Source organism: Vitis riparia, chromosome 9, assembly GCF_004353265.1.
Source record: "Vitis riparia cultivar Riparia Gloire de Montpellier isolate 1030 chromosome 9, EGFV_Vit.rip_1.0, whole genome shotgun sequence".
Taxonomy (NCBI): domain Eukaryota; kingdom Viridiplantae; phylum Streptophyta; class Magnoliopsida; order Vitales; family Vitaceae; genus Vitis; species Vitis riparia.
In genome coordinates, this window is record NC_048439.1 from 22,367,955 (window position 1) to 22,389,367 (window position 21,413).

Genomic DNA, 21,413 nt, shown 5'->3' on the forward strand with positions numbered 1-21,413 from the left:
TTTTAAATAATATATCACACTCAAAATAATGGAAAGAAAATAACTAAAAGATTATGAAATAGGTCATGACTTTTCTTTATCTTCATTGTCAAATTGAAAACACGGACAAAACCTCCTAAAAGATTATAATACATTAATATCATATATCCACCCCATCTTTTTTCATAATAAAGATATGTCATTTTTATCTTATCAAAAATCACGATTAGTTTTGATACGCTTTCCTTTTTTTAACCTTTAACATGTTTTACGCTTTTTCATTTTATATTCAAAATTTAATATTTTGTCTCTCAAATTTGTTAAAGAACAATATTTTGTTCATAATTACAAACGCTTCATAAAATTGTAAAAATAATTACTCTTTTTTGTACTTTGATTTAAACACTATTTCTAACTTAAGTAAAACCAACTTTAAATTGACAATTTTGAAGTTAAATTTCTCAAACATTTCCGAAATATGACAGACATCAATCTTGGCTTTTATTTTAGAGAAACATCTTGATAATTCTTTGCGATTTTTGCTTTTATACGCAAAGTATGATAACTTCATATTTAGATATCAGATGTATTTTTTTACATTTTAGTTTTATTTTTTCATTTAATAAGCAATTCATTGATTATTTTTTAGCAAATTTGGGATAAAGTATTGTCGATAAGTTTATAAATAAAGTATTGAATTTTGAACGTAAAAGGATAAAATGTAAAACACGATCGAAATATTAAAGGGAATAAAGTATATTTAATCCAAGAAACAGCTCTTCTTTTGGGGTTAATGGAAGCATGAAACTATGATTCAATCTTTTTGAATACTTTTCTTGAATATTACATTGTAGAATTTTCACCCACAAACCAATATCAAGTGATCATGCCTCTCTGTTCCTACAAACATATTTACATCAATCCTCAATCTGATCTGTCTTCTGCTTCCATTTCCTTCTGGGGTTTTGCTTCATTTTTGCTGTGAAGAAAGCCGAGGAGGCCCTGAAGGGAGACATCGGGATCTTTACTCTTTATCAGCTCACCGGCGACCTCTGCAGGAGTGACCTTCACCTCCCCCATCAGGCCCTCAACTTGGTCAAAGAGAGGATGCTGCCAGACCCCCAGGTAGTTCAAGGCAAGCTGCTTGAATGCAGAAATGGTGCAGTATGACATGTGAATATGCATGTCCATCCGGCCAGGCCTCAGCAGAGCTGGGTCGAGCCGGTCCCTGTGGTTCGTGCTGAAGACGATGATTCGTCCCTGATCGCCGCAGCATGACCAAATCCCATCGATGAAGTTGAGCAAACCCGAGAGGGTCACCTGTCAAAATACCAAGAAAGCATATAAGCCATAGAACTTCCTATAGTATCATACTATCAATCAATCAAGTTATCATGAAATATGTTCTAACCTGATTTTTATGTGGCTGCCATCGTTCTTCAGATTCTCGGTTTTGTAACTTGATCATACAGTCAATGTCCTCGATGACCAGTATCGATTTACTAGACATGGCAAGAAGGAGGGCCCTGAGATCGGAGTTGGAATTCACATTTGTGAGGTCCAAGTCGTAGATGTCATAGTTGAGGTGATTCGCCATGGCTGCAATCAACCTTGATTTTCCGGTCCCTGGAGGGCCATACAGCAAGTACCCTCGCTTCCAAGCTTTCCCAATTCTTCTGTAGTAGTCCTTTCCATTGATGAAGTTGTCCAGGTCCTCCACCAGTTCCTTCTTCAGCTCTGAATCCATGGCCAGAGTCTGGAAGGTCATGGGGTGATCCAGAAGAATCGAACCCAAATCCCAGTTGGAATAGTTCACTGTGTGGAGCTTCACCACCTTGTTTTCTTCTTTGATGGCCCTGGATCTCTCCAAAATGTATGGCAGGTAAGAATCCAACACTACATCTCTATAGTTCTTGTTGAAACTCAGCTCATATGATCTAACCTCCAACCTCGGAGTCTCTCCCCTGTTTCGGCTGTTTCCACGGCCTAATGCCTGGCCTTGTCTGCAAACCATCGTCCACTTCACTCTAACATTCTCAAAAACATCGACAATTTCTTCGTTCCTATCCATGGTGACAGCCAGTTTCTTCTCCTCATCCCCCTTAACCACTCTAATTTTTCTGACTGAGGGGGTCATTCTGGTGCCAAGGTAGACATCAGCAGCCTCAAAGAGTTTATTCATAGAGAGGCCTTGGAATTCGTCGATGACGATGGTGAGTTGGGAGGAGAAGTAGCGGGAGAGGTTGTGGAGGGTGGAGGAGAAGTAGTCGTGGACTTCGTCGGGCAGGAGGTCGTTGGCGATGCTGCGAATGAGCATGGCTGAAGCAGCTAGAGAAGCAGCCGTAGACAGCACTGCTGCTGCGCTCTTCCGATTTTGGAATGCTAATGACAACATGTTGGGTATAGTTGTGATGTGGGAGATGGTGAATTATTGTTGAAGAGATTTTGAGGGTTGTGAGGAGTGAGTTGGTATGGAGGTGTTTTTGGGTGATGGTGAAGAAGAGAAGGAAGAGGATGTGAGGTTTGTTAAAGACTTCAACCTCTGTCCCTGTCCTGCTACATTCTCCTATGGTAGCTTGAGGTGGATTTATAGTAGCAAGTTTTGAGATTTTGGTGTGTTCCATTTTCAAAGTTTGAATATTCTTTGTATTCACCATAGACCTTGACGTTGAATTTTCAAAAAGGAAAAGAAAAGAAAAACAAACAAAGGAAGACAACCAACACATTGACCAGTTCTTGTCATGAATGGTTGTGGTGGTGTTCAAGGAAGTTTCCATTTGTAACTTTCCTTGAGGAGCAAGGGACTGAGCGGAGAGGGCTTAGTCTCAACCCTACCGACCTTTGAACATGCTTGGAGAGTTACCTACTATATGTATCGAATATTCTAGGAAATTTTCCTTAAAAACATTTTTTATTTTTCTAATAAAAACTAGTTTTCTAATTTAGAAAACATATGTAATGAAACTCTTGAGAAAAATAAAAATAAAAAATTATTTTTAAAACATGTTGATTTTTAGAACAAATTTGAGGTATTTCCAATTATTTTTTATAGGTGGTTCCAACAACTTCTTAAAATATAAGGAATACTTTTATATTATAAATGAATATGGCAAGATGGGAAGGTAACATCTAACATTTATTTTAAATGCTTTTTTAATAAGGGGTTATTTGATTAAAAAGGTTAATGAAAATTAAATTTTTGAAATTTAACATTCCGTCCTTTTTTATCTCTAAAAATATTCTCGTTATTTTCTTGTTAAACTTACATAAAAATACTTAAAATGATAAAAATATATTTATATATATTAAAAAAATTATTACTTTTCAAATAAAAACTTGAAAATGATTAAATTTACAAAGATTATTTTATCTCTTTTAACCAAATATTTCTTTAATAATTATAAAGTGCAAAACTTGGAATTATAATTGTACATCTCATAATTCACTTAATTGAAAAAATAGGGTATTTTTCTTTTTTATTATTCCTTTAAAATTGTCTCATTTGCTATTTACATTTTCAATATAAATGTATAACAATTAAAATTAAAACAATATTCCAAGCAAATTCCATCCAAACCCAATTTGAAGGTGACCATAAAAGAAGACCTCCTCTTCAGATTTAAGCCATATTTGATTCTTGAAAATTATGAGGGAAAATGGAAGAGATAGACAATAGAAAGAACTTATTTTAACTCTTTTGTCTAAAGATTGATTACCCATGAGTTTCTAACAAACTTTAATAATATTTAATTTTCTTGGAAAACCCAAATACAAGAAAATCATTTTTCTTATGAAGAATGAGGAAGGAAATAGAAGCCCTCTCAAATCCATTGGTTCTAATCCATCATTACCACAAACTAGCCATGCTCAGATTTTCTCTATACTAGATTGTTTTTTTCATCCACATCTATTTCTATAATATTATCCTCCTAAATCCTGAATAAAACACATCCCTCCATTCTATTTCCTCCAGTTCACATTCAATCTAAAGGCACAACAGCTGATTCACTTCCATTGATTGATCAATAAACAGAATCAGTACATCAAGATTAAAATGGTTAAAAGTTTTTGGCAGGAGGAAGTTATACCACAAGACAAATCCTCACAAAGATGCAGTAGTATTAACTTGGTAGTTCCAAAGCAAAGCTATGATGGTGTTTTTGTTGATGAACAGAAAGAAGGCATAATTTGGAAAACAGCAAACACCAACCCTCCCAACAACAACATAGGCAATAACAGCACTAGGTACCTGCACCAAGGGAGAAGGCAGTCCTCCTCCTTTGGCCTTGGGACTCTGAAATTCTGTTTCAGTTTGTTAGCCAGGTCCAACTTTAGGGATGTCGTAATGCTCGCTCATGTTTGCCAGGTATTGGTTAAAGTCCTGGATCCGATCCCTGTGTGATTTATTAGATATCCTGGCCAGCCTGTTCACATCCAGTTTCTCTCTCTGCTCTATGTATCGTCTCTCAGCTGGCGTGAGATGATCATCATATGGAGCAGCATTTTTTTCTCCACTCGATTTGTTGGCATCATTTGGATCTTCCTCGTTGGGATCGGTTGATAATCTTGCACTTCCATCTACACCAAATACCAAGTTTAGAGCTAAAGTTTGAAATAGTAATGTACTGAAACTATGATAGGATGAAGGAAAGCTTGATTGAACAGGATTTCCCAGGTTTAGGGGTGAACAGTTTTGAGAGAATTGCCTCACATAAGACCTCTTCCTTTTACTCTTACTATTTTCTATTACCCCTTTTTTTTAGCTTGTATCAGAAAAAAAATAGTAGGGATAAGTTTAGTTAAGTTGAACTTAAGAAACCAATTCCATGCCTTGATTCAAGAAAACCAACAAACCTGCCGAAAGCTCATTTTCGGTGACTTCAGAACTTTGATCATACTGCTTCTTGTGTTTCTTCTTTTTCTTCACTCCGCCAGCCTTCACATCCAGGGCTTTTCCCTTTAGCTTTAGCTTCCCTCCAATAACATTATCATATGAGGACATTTTCTTCCCTATTAAGGATTGAAAGAGAGAAAAGTTATATGGTACATGTGGAAATTCAAAAAGTACAGACTTGCATAACTATTGCCAAGCAACGAGAAAAGAAAGATAATAGCACCACCTATAAACTCTTTAGACAAGGAGAATCAATCACCTTTAGCTAGACACTTCTCTATGGTCCAATACTCTATTTACAACAAAGGGTGAAGTACTAACTACTTACTAATATAAATATATGTTTTAATCAATTGACTGGCAACTGTACCCCTTCAAAAGTCCTCCTGTATTTTTCTTTCAGTAAGCATGAAACCAGGTAAGGAGGAACTATCCTCCAACTCTTCCTCCTGCTCCTTTCCACAAATTGACATGCCAACCCTTGAATAATTCTGCTACGAAAATTTTAAAGTACTCATGCAACACCAAAAATCACAAACATAAAAAAACACAAACACTGAGCCAGAGGAAGATTATGGCAAAGGTTTATTGGAAACCCTTCTACCACAATTGAAGAATGGTGCTTAAAATAATTATCCACATGTTTATCTTGGCAACCTATATACGCATATGCAATCATAATGACATGTGCATGACAATCCAACAGCATAAGCATCAAAATACGGATGCTTGAGGTCAGAGACAATATCATACAACTGTCAAAAATATGGGACAGAAACCAGCAATTTCTTCAATGGAGGACACCTATTAACTAGATTTTGTGCTCCATGACATTTTAGGGGCAGAAAAGGTTTCTTGAAGCCCACCTGACTATTAATCAGATCACCACCAATGATCCAAATGACTTACACCTGAGGCAAGGAGTTAAACAAATATTAATCAAAACTAAAACTTCTGTAGACTTGGAAGTTGGGGTAAATCAGTTTTCATGGGAAGATGAAACCAGTATATATGACTTCCTTGCTTGGGACCAACAAACCAAAGGAAAGCAAGGGCAGAGTACTGGACCCAAATTAAAAGGAACATCAACAGCTATGATGGTAAGAACTGAAGAAGAAAATAGACACAGTTAAAGTTACATGGGATAAGAAGAAGGAACCAACAGACTATCAGCAAAATAAAAAGCCTGTCAACGATAATGCCAAAAGGTTTTACAAAAAAATCCTTGAGAGCAGACAGATATAAGGCAGATAGTGCACTTTTCACAAAATAAAGAACCGGGTTACTGAAATCCATCCAAGACAACAAGGCAGGCTTCAAGCTGTGAACAATGGAGGGAGATGTGCCGTGGCATTACATGTCAAGCCTCAATTCACAATGCATAAACTGTACAGTAAACCTTCCAGTTTCACCACTAATCCAAATAAATACCTAAAGCCAACCAAATAATAACTAGCATATAGAAACTAGCACAACTGCATTACAAACTACACACACTTTATCAGCAACTAAACAAACTTATTAATTTAAAACTAACCTCAATGCCTACAGCCTACATAATCCCAAGCAAATAAACTAACACAACTGCATTATGCCAATTACAATGACACAAATACTTTCTTAGAAACTTAACAATCCTACCAATATTCACACTAACCTAATGTCTATCTATTTCCAAATAAATGATCACAAGTATACAGAACCTAAACCAATAGCATCCCACCAATTACATAAATGACTTTCTTGGAGACCAAACAGACCTACCAATTTTAACACTAATTCTAATACATACCTAAACCCATGAAATAATAACCAGACACCAGTACATGGAAACTAAACAATTGCATAAATAACTTTTTCAGGCTACCAGACCAAGTTTTAACACTAACACTAATACCTAGCTACATCCAACCAAACAACTAATATTATGAAAACTAACACATAACTGCATTATACTAACTACATAAATAACCTTCTCGGCCACCAAAGAAACCCTATTAATTTTAACGGAAACCCTAACGTCTACCTAATCCCAACCGAATAATGATTAGTATACAAAAACTAACACAATCGCAGTACACTAATCACATGAATAACTTTCTCAGCAACCAAACAGAACTATTTTTATCACTAACCCTAATAACAACCTAACCCAACCAAAAAATTGACTAACACAAGAATCTGCTTGACCCTAATTACAGAAATAACTTTCTTGGGGAGCAAACAGACCACAATTTAAAATACATTTAAAAAAAAATGCATGACATCAAAATACAATCCAACGATTAAAAATAATTAAAAGGAAAAAAAAAAAAACTTGAATGAAATTGAAATCAAGGGTTCTAAAGGATGGTACATAGAATCTAGGGCAAGTTATGGGTGGAATTCGAGAAGCTTCGAGAATCAAACGTACCTCTGAGCGAACCAAAGCCCTCTCTCCCTTTTTCTTTCGATCTCGGGAAGTCGAGAGTCCGGTATTTTCTAGAGGCTGAATGCAAAACGACGTCGTTGCATTAATCCCTTTTCATCAAAAGCTTGCGGCAATGAAAAGGATAAGGATAACGAGAAGTGGAAACAAATAAAAATTAGAGTGAACTTTGGGGGAAAGTGGGATTAAAATATATAGAGAAAAAAAAAGGTCAAATTTTTTAAATTAGTATTTTTTTTTATCTATTTAAAAGTAATTTGAAATACGTGTATTTTTAGTAAGTCATCCAATTATTTTTAAAAATGTCTTTTTATTTTCATTCAAATTAATTGACAAGTAGATTTCTCCTTATAGATGTTTCCTTCTTTTTAGATACTTCTAATTTTAGTTTCCTAAAATTTTAGAAAATATTGTGTAAAAAAAATCCTATTTAAATAAGATTAATATTTTTTTATTTCTTATAATTTTAAGAGAAAATATTTTCAAACAAATCCTATTTTATCATATTACAAATTCAAAAAGTAATAAGGTTGTTTATTAAATAATAAATAATAAATTTAATAATATATAATTATTTTAATTATGATTAATTTATTTAATATAAAATATTTATTTATTTATTTATTTATTTTTATACTATATATCATATAACAACCATATGTAAAACATTTAATATCTTAAAAACTCTTACAATAAATTTTATTCTCTATTATATCAAACAATTATTAATATTATATAATAAATACAAATTTATTATCAAGAATATGAATTATTTTTAATATAAACTCTTTTTTTTCTAATTTTTACTTATGTTTCTAGAGAAAAAAAATTCTCAAATAATAAAATAATAAAATATCTAAAAGTAAGGAAACGTCTATATAAATAGTTTAGTTATCAATTGATTTGGATGATATGACAAGTAAACGGACAATTTTGGGAATAATTGGATGACTCATTAAAAAGTACTTATAATTGAAATTATTTTTAAATAGATGAATTTTGATATTTTTTTTTTTTTTCACATTAGTGAATCAAATACCACTTTTCTTGGTGATTTTTTTCTGTTTAATTATTTGGAAGTAGAATTTTTTTCTAAAATAAAAAAAAAAGTAAATATTTAAATATTTTTATTATTATTATTATTATTATTATTATTATTATTATTATTATTATTATTACTTTAAATAGTTTGATTTATATAGTATTAAAAAACCCACTGTGCTTTTTCACCATTAAAAAAGGTTTTTTTTTTTTGTCAATTTTAATGTTTCGATTTAAACCAAGTTGAGTCAACTTTAAGTGGTCACTTGTGCAATTTTTTTGTGTTTTCAACAAAGACAAAATTACGTGGAACCAAGTTAAAATCATTGTTTGTATTCTCTTTCCATAACTCTTTATTATCTTCTTGCTATTGTTATTAATTATTACTTTATATTACTGCTTCAAAAAGGACCCTCACCCTCACCCTCACCCTCACCCCTCTTCTTGAAAATAATTGTTTTTTTTTTTTTTTACGAGTTCCTCACTTTTGCAGTCAGATTGCAGTATTGCAGGCCTGTTTCTCATCAAATAACAACAATGAAGCAACTCAGTTCATCTGAATTTGATTCCATTCACAGAAAAAGGCCACGTTCTGAAATAAATCCACCCCTCCCTGACTCCTGCAGAGGTGAAGACACAGATAATAATAAAACTAGAGAGTGGAGACATGAGCTTTAAACAACAAAATTCTCGAAGGACATAATACAACAAAGACAAGCTGCTACTACAGATACCAACGCGCGCAACATTGGGAGGACCAAGGCAACCTGCGAAAACAGGATCCTATGTTGGGTCTCAGTAGATTCCAGGGATAATCCTGTATCGAACCTTTTCACAGTATTTTTTCCAGTATTTCCCGTACCTGCAAGCAGCTTCATGTCAAATTTTCGTTCAAATTTTCATGCAGAGTTAAGAAATGAATTGGATGATGAGTTTTTTTAAAAAAAAATAAAAATATACATATTTTTATTTCATAAGACAATCCCAAGATTCTACATAAGTCATGTTCCTCGTATGCGAAAACAATTAACTGCAATAAAGGTGGTGCATGCTTGTGTATTGCATACTAGAGATTTTTAACCTATGCTCGGTTGTTCGAAAATTTGAGAAAAAATGTAAGGGAAAAAGTATAAAGAGGAAATAAAAGGTGAAAAGAAAATAAAAATAGATTTGAAGTTAATAATTATTTTTATATACTTCATTAAGACTATGTTTGGTTCAATACCGAGGAAAGAAAAAAAAAATGCTAAGGAAAGAAAATAATTATTTCTTATGTTGGTTTCATCATAGAAAATATGAAAGAATATCAAATATAATTAAAATTAGTTAAAAAATTATACATTTTAAAATTATTTAATTTTTATATAAAAGAAGAAAAATAAGTGAAATGTGTTTGAAGTAGCATATAAAAATAATTTATTGAATTTAAATCTATTTTTTATTTTCCTTCACTTTTTTTTTTTCCTTCTACTTTTCCTTTTCATTTTCTTTCCCTCACATTTTCCCCCAAATTTGCCAAGAACCAAAAATAGCCTAAACTTATTTCACTTATTTCATGCATTCTCTATAGAAATTAAATAATTTGAAAATGTATAGGTTTCTAACTTATTTTAACTATATTTAAGTTTTCTTCTATACTTTTTATGGCAAACCAAAGATGAGAAAATAATTTCCTTTAATATTTTTTGGGAACCAAATATGGTGTAAATATAATGGTCGTAAGAAAAGACGGTTTAGGTAACTGATGGAGGCTGTGTTTGCTTACTTGGACCGACATCGATCATCATCCCTTTTGGCTCGGTCAAAAAGAAGGATAGTAAGGAACAGCACGTAGAAATAAGGCAGAAACTGTAGAAGAACAAACAAAAGAAAATATCATTCAACAATGGGTAGAAGTTCCAGATACCGCATGTATTTCAAAACTAGAAAGGCTTACATGGCCAAAAAGAGCAGGGACCGTCCAGAAAAATGCAGCCAAAATTTCAGGTACATAATGGAAGTGACGGGACAAACCCCACCTGCAACAAACAAGAAAAATGTCAGGCATAGCCAGACCTGCCATGCCTTTGGGGCAATCTAATGGTAGTTATCATGCACACACCAACATAATCTACATATGGAAGAAACAATACAGACTTCCATCAAGTTTCTGAGAGGTGTCTCATGATTTTTAAGCTCATTGAACTGAATCAATTCCTAGTCTATGAGAACACCCAATGAGGATCCATGAAGGGTTGAACTGAACCCTTCTTGCGTGCAACACAAATTAAAGTGGTCCATAGGGAAGAAATGTATTTGACGAAAGACAAGATGATACTTTGGTACTATTAGTTCTAGTATTTTTTTTTTTTTTTGTTTTTTGTATTTCCAAGCTAAATACGGGGAGCTCACCAGCCCGAGGTCAAAAGAAGACTGGACTTTGTTTCTCCAGAAGTGGTGGTGTAGGAGGCCACAATCTGTACAACAATCGAAATTAAAATTTAAGTAAATTTGAACACAAAGAATTGCAGAAGAAGTACTTAACAATGTCAACCCCCCCATGTAAGAAATGAGCTTCTAATAAATTTCAAAAGCTAAGTGTCACTGGAGTATGGAGTAAAATCAAAGACCTTTGATGGAGCTTTCCCCCAAACCAAGCACTTGCCATTTGTTCTACGGAATTCTTGCCTTTGCCTATCACAATCATAGTTTATATATATGCATGTGATTCCGGCTGCAAGAATATAAATTGCAAGCTGGAGCAATAGGAAGAGAATGTCAGAAACTGAATATAAATGATTCATAATTCATTAATTCCAAAATATCGACAAAGTATACAAAGACCACACCTGAGTTCCAAGGTTCACAGGATGGTTGACCAGGTACATTCCAGGAGAAGTGTAAATGGATGGAACCCATACCAAGCATCCCCAACAAATATAAAAGCCAGCTGCCAAAACCAAATGTAATTCTTAATGAAATTATCAACAACACTAGATGCAAGGGAAAACAATAACAGAGAATGAGATACACACATGAAAAAAGGCCACAACCAAAATACCGCAGCAAAAGATGCACTGAGCATTTGTTTGCAGAGACATAAGAGAACATGTAACTCTACATTACAGTGTGACAAAAATATATCACGAACATGCAAGAAGCCAGCTTTCATGCAATCTAATATTTAGTTTATTTTAGTTTAAAGAAATAACGAAGTGTGAAGAACTAAAATTGAAGGAAAGTAATGAAAGTTTTAGGCTATGTCTAGTTCCCAAAAAATTTGATAGAAAATGTGTGAAAAAGAAAATAGAGAGGAAAAGTAGAAGAAAAGAAACAATGAAGGAAAATTAAAAATAGATTTATGATAGGTTTGGTTCTAGGAAAATACTAAGGAAAGGAAAAAAAGATGCTTTAAATCACACATTTCTCAAGGGTATCAAATTATAGGAAATATGTTTCTCTCAGGTTCCAAGACATTTCCCAAGAGTGTTTTAAATGTCTCCTATGAGTTCCCAAGAGTTCCTGGACATTTCCAATAATTTGACATCTTAGACTAAAAAGGTTTCTGATCTAAAAACCATTTCTTGGAAACTATGATTGACAATATATAAATTCATAATCTATCTATATATAGAACAATGCAAAAATGTGTCATTCAATACAAAGAAGAAAAAGGATGTGATCCCAAATAATGAGGAAAAAGAATTAAGAACTTCTGTTCTTATTCCAAATTGTATTGCCATGGATCGGCAAACTACTTGGCATCAAAGGTGTGTAGATCATCATTTACCTGGAGTACTATTCTGGCAGTAAATAAAGAAATACGACAGGAATTTTTTCAGTCTTGTGTCCGCGTTACAATTCAACCAAGCCATTTTCAACTTCAAGGAAATAGATCTTAATATTGCAGGTAGAACCTTTACACGTTCTCACAATTGTTAACACATCCCAAACCAGCCAGCCCAAACAGCAGAAAATACACACACAATTATGTCGTAGTGCCTGTGCCCATTGGTTACAAGGATACATCACACTGCAACCCATTTTTAATATCTCAGATGAATTACCCATATAGAGGGTGTGATTGAAGAAGTGTTTCATAAAATTAGCTAGGAGCTTGAAAACGACATTTTCTTTCCAGGGTTTTATTAGGCAAGATCATTGCTTACAAGAAACAATGAATTATATTGTTAAAAAGAAAGTGTATATAGAAGGAAGAGGGGTCCTCCAAAGAAGATCCAATGTAACACTTGTATGATTCTGAAAAACATAAAACTGAAAACTAAATAGAAGTACAGGAGCCAAAATCAGAGATAATATATTCATTTCCTTCTCAGGTTTTATCTGCTATTCGTAAAAACATAAAGCCAAAATCAAGACAAGTGTGCTTCAACAAGTGGAGTATTCAGAAGCAAATCCAGCCTATCAAAGAAAAATATTTGGAAGTAAACCCAAATTTTCAACTGGGATCAGTTTTCTGAATGAATTTAGCCAGAAATGTGGAGGGACAAGCATTATAAAACCAAGTCTAGGTATGATTTCAAGACATTTGAGTGGAAAGACTAAGACTGACAAATTAGAAGCATTCAGCAAACTAAAAGTTGGCTCAATAAGTGGAAATCAATGTAGAAGTAAATGGGGTAGTTAAATCATGTTCAAACAAAACACTGGCAGCTTCTATGAGGTTTTCCCTCTTTATTTCTGATTGCCACTTCGAAAGAGGCATGGGTGGATGAGGTTTGGTTTGCTTCTTCGGATGGGGATTGTTGGGCACCCCATTTTGCTAGGCGTCTCAATGATTGGGAGATGGATATAGCAGAATGGAAAATTTTCTGTTAAAGACTTGTATAAAGAGTTGAGCTAGGAAGACAATTGGATTTCCCTTCAAACGTTATTTGGAACTCTTGGGTACCACCCAAGGTGGCTTCTTCGCTAGGGAGGACACATGGAACAAAGTTTTAACTTTGGACCACATCTAAAGCAAAGGGTGGGTTGTGGCAAATAGATGTTTCCTCTGTTGCAAAGAGGAGGAATCAGTTGATCACATTCTCCTCCATTGCGACAAGACGAGCTGTTTGGCACCTCTTTTTTCGCTTTTCAACGTGTCTTGGGTCCTTCCCTCAGTGAGAGAGACACTTACAAGTTAGTATAGGTCTGTTGTGGATAAAAATAAATAAAAAAAGGAAAAAGGCGTGGAGAGCTGCCCTCGTGTCTTTTTTGGACAACCTGAAAGGAAAGGAATAGTAGGGCATTTGAAAACATTGAGCATTCTGTTCATAGGATTAAATTGAATTTTTTGTGTAATCTTTGGGCATGGTCCAATTTGTTTATAGCTCTTGGCCCTTCTTCGATTGTAGATTTTGCGGATTGGATAGGGTCTTGTTGAGCCTTGAGGGGGTGCATTTTTTGGTGTTTTTCTTTGTTTTTTAGAGGTGCTTTTGGTGCCCATTGTATACTCCCTGTATACATTGAAGTGCTTTTCTGGCGCTTTGATTTTTAATACACTTTATTTACTTATCAAAAAAAAAAAAACGAGAGAGAGAAGAGTAACCAATGGCTTATATTAAGTAATAGTTTTCCAGCTTGTAGCAGGAAATCTTCTCCACAGTGGAGATTGGGAGTTCAACTCCTCAAGAAGGCACTAACCCGTTGATAGTTCAATGCATTAGCTAGGGTAAATTAAAACAAAATGGACATTCACAGAAAGAAAGCTCACAACAAGGAATGCACAGGATTATAATATTTCTAAATTTCACCTTCACCTACATGTATTTCTTTTCCTCTTATAAAAAAAATAGTAGTAGAAAAACCAAGCACATGAAATGAGAAAGAAAGGGAAGAAAATATATGAACCTCGATCATGTGCAATATCCATTGTGTTCCAGTATCCAGCTTCCCACCAAAAGAACTTTGTCACATATACCAGCATCAATATAGTATTTACAAGCATGGAATCTGCCACTTTCCCATTCTCTTCATACTGTCAAATGAAGTATATATGAAACACATCAAAATAACCCAAAAGAAATCACATTCTTAAACATCAAGTACAAGAATTACATGGTAACATATGATATCAATTGAGTGTACATGCATACACATATAGCAGCAATATATGTATCTACAAGCAAGGCATCAGCAACTCACCCAAACTTCAAATACGAGAATTATATACCTAGTTTAATAAAACATTGAGCTGGATGATAAAGAACTCAGCAAATAAAAGTGGGGTGACGGGTTGCTAGCATTCTGGTCTATCAAGAATAGCTAAAAAAATTAAAGCTGTATTGACCATGGAATTAACTGTCATTTTAAGTAAAAATACCATTGTGTTTAAAATAGTAGAGTTTTCAAGTCTTGATATTATCATAAACTAATCCAAATAGGTGCTTTCATGACTATTTAAACAGTGTCAAATCTGGCAGATATTTTTAAAATTTGTCGGGTCCATCTAACTGCATTGATTTTTCTCAATTTTCATCATTTTTATTTTTTTTATTTTTTAGCTTGTTAACTAGCATATCGTATGCATCACATGATATTGATCCAAGATGTCAAGACAACCAATCCCCCTTAGGACCTCCAGAGTTAGCAATTAATACAACTTCAACCATGCAGATGACTGGGGACAATATTAATCGGGCAGGTACAATGCTTAATATGGTGAACCCATAGCTTTTCTTTACTAGATAGCATTTTTCTTTTTGGCTGTTACACAGAAATGAACCTTGAATCTTCCTCATCCCCACTTGAGCCAAATCACAAGAGCAATACTGTGGACCCACAGCTGCACTGAGCAAGAAATACTTGGCATGTGGCCTTGTCATTGGGTTATGCTAGTTATATAACCTTAGTGGTACTTGGGAGGATATCGGCAAAACTTGAACAGTAGCAACTAGGCCTCAGCTAGACGAAAATTGGGACATTGCACAGTGATTACTGCTACAGAAAAATGCCAGACTGAGAAGTTAGGCACTAAATTTAGAAGCAGGCCACCTAAGTTTAATGCAGGCACCAAGGCAATTAAGGACACCAAAAGATATCTCTTTCAAAAAAACCAGTGAATTCAATTTAATGCCTGCCTCAAAGTACTTAAATTCATGTATATCACAGGTACTAGTAGTTAATTATTTATTTTTAGCCTTTTAGCACCCTTGTATACACCATGTATGCTATTGTGCACCATAATTGATCTTTGCCTATTAGAAAAGAAAAAGGTTAACTATTTTTTTATTTCCTAATAGTTAATATCTCCTTATTTCTATTGCTTAATCTGTGACTAACGGAAAGAAAAGGCCGTGCTATCATCAGATCAAGCATAAGTTTCAAGTGCAAAATTCTGATACATGCATCAATATACAAGTACACCTATACAAATTCAAAATTCAATTTCTGGAGGAACTATATGTACCAATAGATAGGTAGCTAGCAACTAGCTATTGGTTTGCTTGGTTTCCCATGCCAACCAGGAACACCCATGATCTTGGGTTTGCCAAGGCATCCTAATAACATGAGATTAGACCCATCAAATGATGGAGTTACACCAGGAAGTAAATCCCTGATTAGATTATATGATCCTAATAACATAATCTCACATTCCCAAATAATAAGAAATAGACAACTCAAAATAAAGAATGATCAATATGATTTCTAGATGTGGAACCTACCACATGAGGGATCTTTACCCTTAAATTTGACATGCTTGAAAATTTTCTACATATCTTATGTGATAAGGAACTTTGAAATTCACATCCAGAAATCATCTAAATCATTTACCTGCTTTATACAATAGGTCACAGCAAGAACTGCCCAAGACATCATCCCAAATCGGCAGTTTGTGAAAACCTTGATGTCAAAGTTCTTACCAATTCGGGGATACAGCTCCATACCCTGCAAGAATGAAAAACATGTGATAAGAAAGTAAGCCAAAAAAAGGCTCCCATAAGATAAAATAAATTTGTCACACTAGGAATTTTGTATATAAATAAATTTCATAATAACAATGAAATATGGGAAGGGTCTAAATTTGGAGATGAAAGGTATCCATGGCCCATCCCACAATCAACTAACACTTCAGTTCAATCCAATCAACTGGTCCAAAAATATACATGAATGAAATGAATCATGAGGAAATGCATATTCATTGGAAAAGGCTGATGTCATAAATCAGTGGCTTAGGCAAGAACTAGTCCCTATCTTCCCATAAATAGCAAATCTAGTTGTGGACCTTGAGTTATAAACTAGTGTGATGTTATAAATCAGTGGCTCAGGCAAGAACTAGCCCTCATGTTCCCATATATTTATATTGCAGGACAGGGGAAAACCATGGATACACAATACTGCAACCGGAAAAAAAAAAAAAAAAAGGACATTAGAATCAAAGAACTATCTGTACGATCAAAGCCTACTAGATGCACTATATCTCCTAGCCTCAATAAGATGCTTGATAGTTCAAATTTATGGTAGATCTTAGCCAATTACTTATGCAGGACTTTCAATTTTTTATATATCAGTAATATGCCTGAAAACTTATGAGGTTCTCTTCCCAAATTTTCTTTCTATTTTCTTTTCGTACCTCCACATATGTTGTAAACCATTGATGGAATTTTATTTTATTTTGATAGGCAAATTAGTCATAGTGGAAATTAAAAATACATAGATAAACAAAACATATGAAAATAGATGCTTGAAGACACTGACCCAATAGAAATCGATTATTATGTTGCCAGATGAACCAGAATCAGTCGAAGATGGTGCCACATGACCCTTTTAAAATTCAAGCATGACTGTCAGCAAAACAGGCAGGCATTGCATATATAGTAAAATGTTCTAATGTTCATAAATCACAAGTTCAACTGTAAGCCCTCACTTTTATGTATAAGAAAATACAAAAGATCAAACTTCCAAAAATAAGTGCTGAATATATTTCTCCCAGATGATCATAAACAATTGCAGGGTTGAATATGCCAAACCTGAAAAATAAACACAGCAAAATATGATTGCACTTGACAGTTGTGTGGCACTTCATCCATTAAAACCAGAATCCAAAGAAAATACATTGACTCTCAAAAAACTAGTAATAGTATTTTTAACGGCCTCACAGCAGGTAATGCAACCTCATATAAAATATTGGCTAAAGAGCAAGGCATATAAAATAGAATGAAGATAAACTGTTCCAAAATAACATTTATAACCACATTTGAGGTTTTAGATAAATATTCTAGACAGGATTAACAGTTAGAACATAAAGTTGACAATGAAGAAGCAAAGAGGTGAAAGGAACTCATAGAGATATTGGGGCCTAATATGCCATATTTCTCATATATCAACCAAGCAAAAACCATAGTGGAAGTATCAAGATCAACTTCATGAACTCCCAATGTTGAAACAACCATTCACCAGGTTTGCTTCTTTGAGACCAAGAGCCAATATCACCTCTTGTTCCAACTGGTATAATGAAGGATAAAACCTACGGTATTACTCCAAAAGGAAGTCTTCAAATCAAAGAAACATGGAAAGAAGGTTCTCAAAAAACTAAAGACAGAAAGTAACACAAGCCAAATTTAGTTGTGGCTCCCACATTGTCTCAAAAGAAGGTTACAAGCATGAAGCTTCTGAGAAATGTATTTCTTTCACATCCATGGAAAATATTAATCAAAATTCATAAATATTCTATTTAAAGAAATAGCAGATCATGACAAAAGATATTTAAGGCGATACTTACCACCACAGACTCAGATAAGTAATCAATGTTACTGCATATGCTTGCATGCCATTTGCCTGCACAAGCGTGAAAAGCAGCATAAATTTCTTTTCTTTCCTTTCCTTAGAATTAGAATACATCAAGGCTAATATGTACATATATGTACATACATAATCTATATATATATATATATATATATAAAGACATAAATGTGTGTGTGTGGACACAAACATTGACATACATGTATACAGTATCAGGAAGTGCTATTTTACAGAAACAATAATGAAACATCCAATACCTTGTAAACAGGCCGATTCCCACAAGGAGATATCGGGCCCTCAACTGTTTTACCAGGTAGAAAAAGCTGAAGTGCAGCTTCAAATGCAGCATAACAAGCAATTAGTTTCCATGCAATTGCAGTTGGCCTTGGCCAGATGTCTATGAATCCTTGCACCCCATGCTGCTTTAGGTAGTCCCAAGTTTGCAATACAGACCCATCAGCATGAACCATTGTATACCATCTGTGTTGTGTATCAAATGGAAAATTTTAAAATGAAAAATTTTATTCTAATTTTCACTTAACAACAAACTGCAGTAAGTTTCACAGCTAAATAGTGCAGCTCAAAACAACAGGTGAATTTCCAATCCAAACTTTATTAGCACCCAACTAAAACATTAAGTTATAGGGTGTCTTGGCTGCATTTAACACAGCATTTTAAACAAGTTCATACTACTTCTGATACCCATATTAAAATAAAATCATATTTTAATTTCAGCAAGTGTCTTCTAGTTCATTTTGGTGAGCATAGTGATGCCTACATGTTAGACTATTAACTCTTATCGTGTCCACTGACATGTACAACACACAAGGATTCAAAATTTTCTTTTCAAAGGAAATGAATTATAAAGAGAAGAAGATAAACAATGAGAGATGCAATCATTGACGGATCAGATACAATTCTCCATCAAATTTCTAGTCTCAAATTTTCCACTCCAACTGTTCCAGTACCACTACATGACCCAGTCAATGAAAAAACTTAAAATAAAGGGATTCCAAAAAAATATAAAAAACAATGAAAAATGCAGTCGATAAAGGAAAAAAAACTCTTCGGTCAAATCTCAACTCTCTGATTTTCCATTCCAAGTATTCCACTGCCACTACATGACTCAAAAAAACACAAAACACAAAGATTAAAAAATAAACGATAAGTAAGGTAGTCATCAATGGTTGCAAAAATTCTCCATCAAATGTCAAGTCTCAGATTTTTTAAAATCCAACTGATGTATCCCCTATCCAACACTCAATCAGGAACAAAGACATGAAACACAACGATTCAAAATTTCCGTTTCTCTGCAACCTAACAACAAAGGAAATCAAAGTTAGGACTTTGGGGAAACAAATCACTAATGGATCGAAAACAATTCTCCATCATCATATTATCCTCCACTCCAATTGTATCTAACACCACTACCTGATCCAAACAATCAAAAACCACAAAACATAGAGATTCGAACTTCAGCTTCCAGAAACAATACAATGAAAAATGCAGTTATCAATGGATCGAAATCAATTCTCCGACAAATTTCGAGTCTCGGATTTTCCAGTTCAACGGCAACTAATACCAGCACTAGAAAAATCAGAAAATGCGGAGATTAAAAAATTTCTTTCTTTTTCTCGGGAACCAAACAGAGGAAGCAAAATCTGAGAAAGGAATGGGAGATTTGAGGACTAGGGGAAAACAAATCATTAAAGAATCCAAAAAAAAATTCTCCACTGCAACCGTATCTAACACCACTCATTGATCTAAACAATCAAAAAACACAAAACATAGAGATTCAAACTTTTTTTTTATCTTCTTCCAGATAAAAAACAATGAGAAATGCAGTTTTCAGTGGATCGAAAACAAGCCTCCACCAAATTCCGAGGTTCGGATTTTCCACTCCAACAGTACTTAATACGACATCAACCGATCAACCAAAACAAACATAAAACACGGAGATTCAAAATTTTCCTTCATTTTCTCGGGAACCAAACAGAGGAACCAAAATCTGAGAAAGAAGGAAGGAGAGAATATAGATGGCGTACAGTAGAATGACGAAGGGAGGGCAGAGAGTGAGAAGCGATATCATGGAAAAGTATGTCAACGCCGGTGAGTGTACCGTCTTCGCCTCCGCCATCTTTCCTCCTCTCTCTGTAGCCCCTGTTACAGCTCGACTCGGAAGTGAAGTCACGGAGCCACGACATACAAATATATCTGGAAAGGTGATGGGTGATTTTAGGACCTTGACTTCAATTTAATTACGAGAATGCACCTCTTATCATAGTAAAAAAAAATTATTTGATTAAAAGGCGTTGAAAACCTAATTTTAACGATCTTAAATCTTTTATATTTTTTAAATCTTATTTTAACAAAAATGCCCATATTTTTTTCCTTGTAAAAATCACATTTTCTTTTAAAATATATATATATAAATACTTGAAATAATTAAGAGTATTAATGTGAAAAAAGATTATTTTTCAAACAAAAACATGAAAAGGTTAATTTCACGAATATATATAAAAAAGTGTTCTCAATTTTTTAAAAATATAATGAAATTTTTTTATTTGAAAATAAAAAATTAATTAATTAATTAAAATGATAAATTTTATGTTATTATAAATTTTTGACATAATCTATAATAAAAATTATTTGATATTATATAATTTAGGGGGAATTGTGTTTGGAGCCGCCCATTTGAAGGTAATATGGAAATCAAACAAAAAAAAACTGAAACATGGGATTTGACGGATATGAGAAAACTATTATTATTCTTGTACACTATATATTGTTTCGGTAAGCTATACCAAAATTGCCCTTTAGTTTTCCCTATCAGCAGGCTCACATTTTAGTGTTTATTAAATTGCGCACCGGTATGCTAACATGGAAACCGACGACTACTAATAGGGAAAACTAAAGGACAATTTTGGAATAGCTTATCGAAATAGTATATAATGCACAAGAATAATAATAGTTTTCTCATTAACGGTCAAATCTCATATTCCAATTTCTTTAGGTTTGATTTCCATATTACCTTCAAATAGGCGGCTCGAAACACAACTTTCCTTATAATCTAACTCCAAAAAGGGTATTTGTTAGTATAATATATATTTTAGGTTTAAAAGAAATAGTATGTATCATATCATTTCTCGAAGGTTCTCATGAGTCAAAACCATTGATTCTTATATAAATTATTGAATTGAAATCTAGTCGATAAAAATAAATTAGACTTTTTATAATATTTTTATAACACTTTTCATGAATTTTAAGTGCATTTGATAGTAATTTTATAAAGTATTTCTAGTTTTTAAAACACTTGAAAATTTTTATCTATAAAAATACTAGAACACT

The 21,413-nt window shown here is 33.7% G+C and overlaps 2 protein-coding genes across 5 annotated transcripts; both read right to left on the reverse strand.

Annotated features, from left to right (window-relative positions):
• Positions 1-709: 709 nt before the first annotated feature.
• Positions 710-2,669, reverse strand: LOC117921663 (AAA-ATPase At3g50940-like). Its single transcript, XM_034839612.1, has 2 exons — positions 1,391-2,669; positions 710-1,299 (listed from the first exon to the last, which is right to left on the reverse strand). Exons 1-2 carry the CDS (start codon positions 2,372-2,374, stop codon positions 904-906), a joined length of 1,380 nt encoding a protein of 459 aa, XP_034695503.1. The 5' UTR covers positions 2,375-2,669; the 3' UTR covers positions 710-903.
• Positions 2,670-3,965: 1,296 nt separating this feature from the next.
• On the reverse strand, positions 3,966-20,241 carry LOC117922049 (7-dehydrocholesterol reductase). Of its 4 annotated transcripts, XM_034840035.1 has the most exons (15): positions 20,111-20,241; positions 18,323-18,545; positions 18,046-18,101; positions 17,191-17,293; positions 17,022-17,087; positions 16,098-16,211; positions 14,175-14,301; positions 11,171-11,271; positions 10,952-11,077; positions 10,734-10,798; positions 10,279-10,360; positions 10,108-10,190; positions 9,171-9,204; positions 4,834-4,984; positions 3,966-4,557 (listed from the first exon to the last, which is right to left on the reverse strand). In XM_034840035.1, exons 1-15 carry the CDS (start codon positions 20,200-20,202, stop codon positions 4,295-4,297), a joined length of 1,686 nt encoding a protein of 561 aa, XP_034695926.1. In that variant the 5' UTR covers positions 20,203-20,241; the 3' UTR covers positions 3,966-4,294. The 4 variants fall into 4 exon arrangements, with proteins under 4 accessions (XP_034695926.1, XP_034695923.1, XP_034695925.1 ...); XM_034840032.1 differs by lacking the exons at positions 9,171-9,204; positions 10,108-10,190; positions 10,279-10,360; ... (8 more) ...; positions 18,323-18,545; positions 20,111-20,241 and adding an exon at positions 7,287-7,391 and having other exon boundaries at positions 4,834-4,989; XM_034840034.1 differs by lacking the exons at positions 9,171-9,204; positions 10,108-10,190; positions 10,279-10,360; ... (8 more) ...; positions 18,323-18,545; positions 20,111-20,241 and adding an exon at positions 7,230-7,290 and having other exon boundaries at positions 4,834-4,989.
• Positions 20,242-21,413: the final 1,172 nt, after the last annotated feature.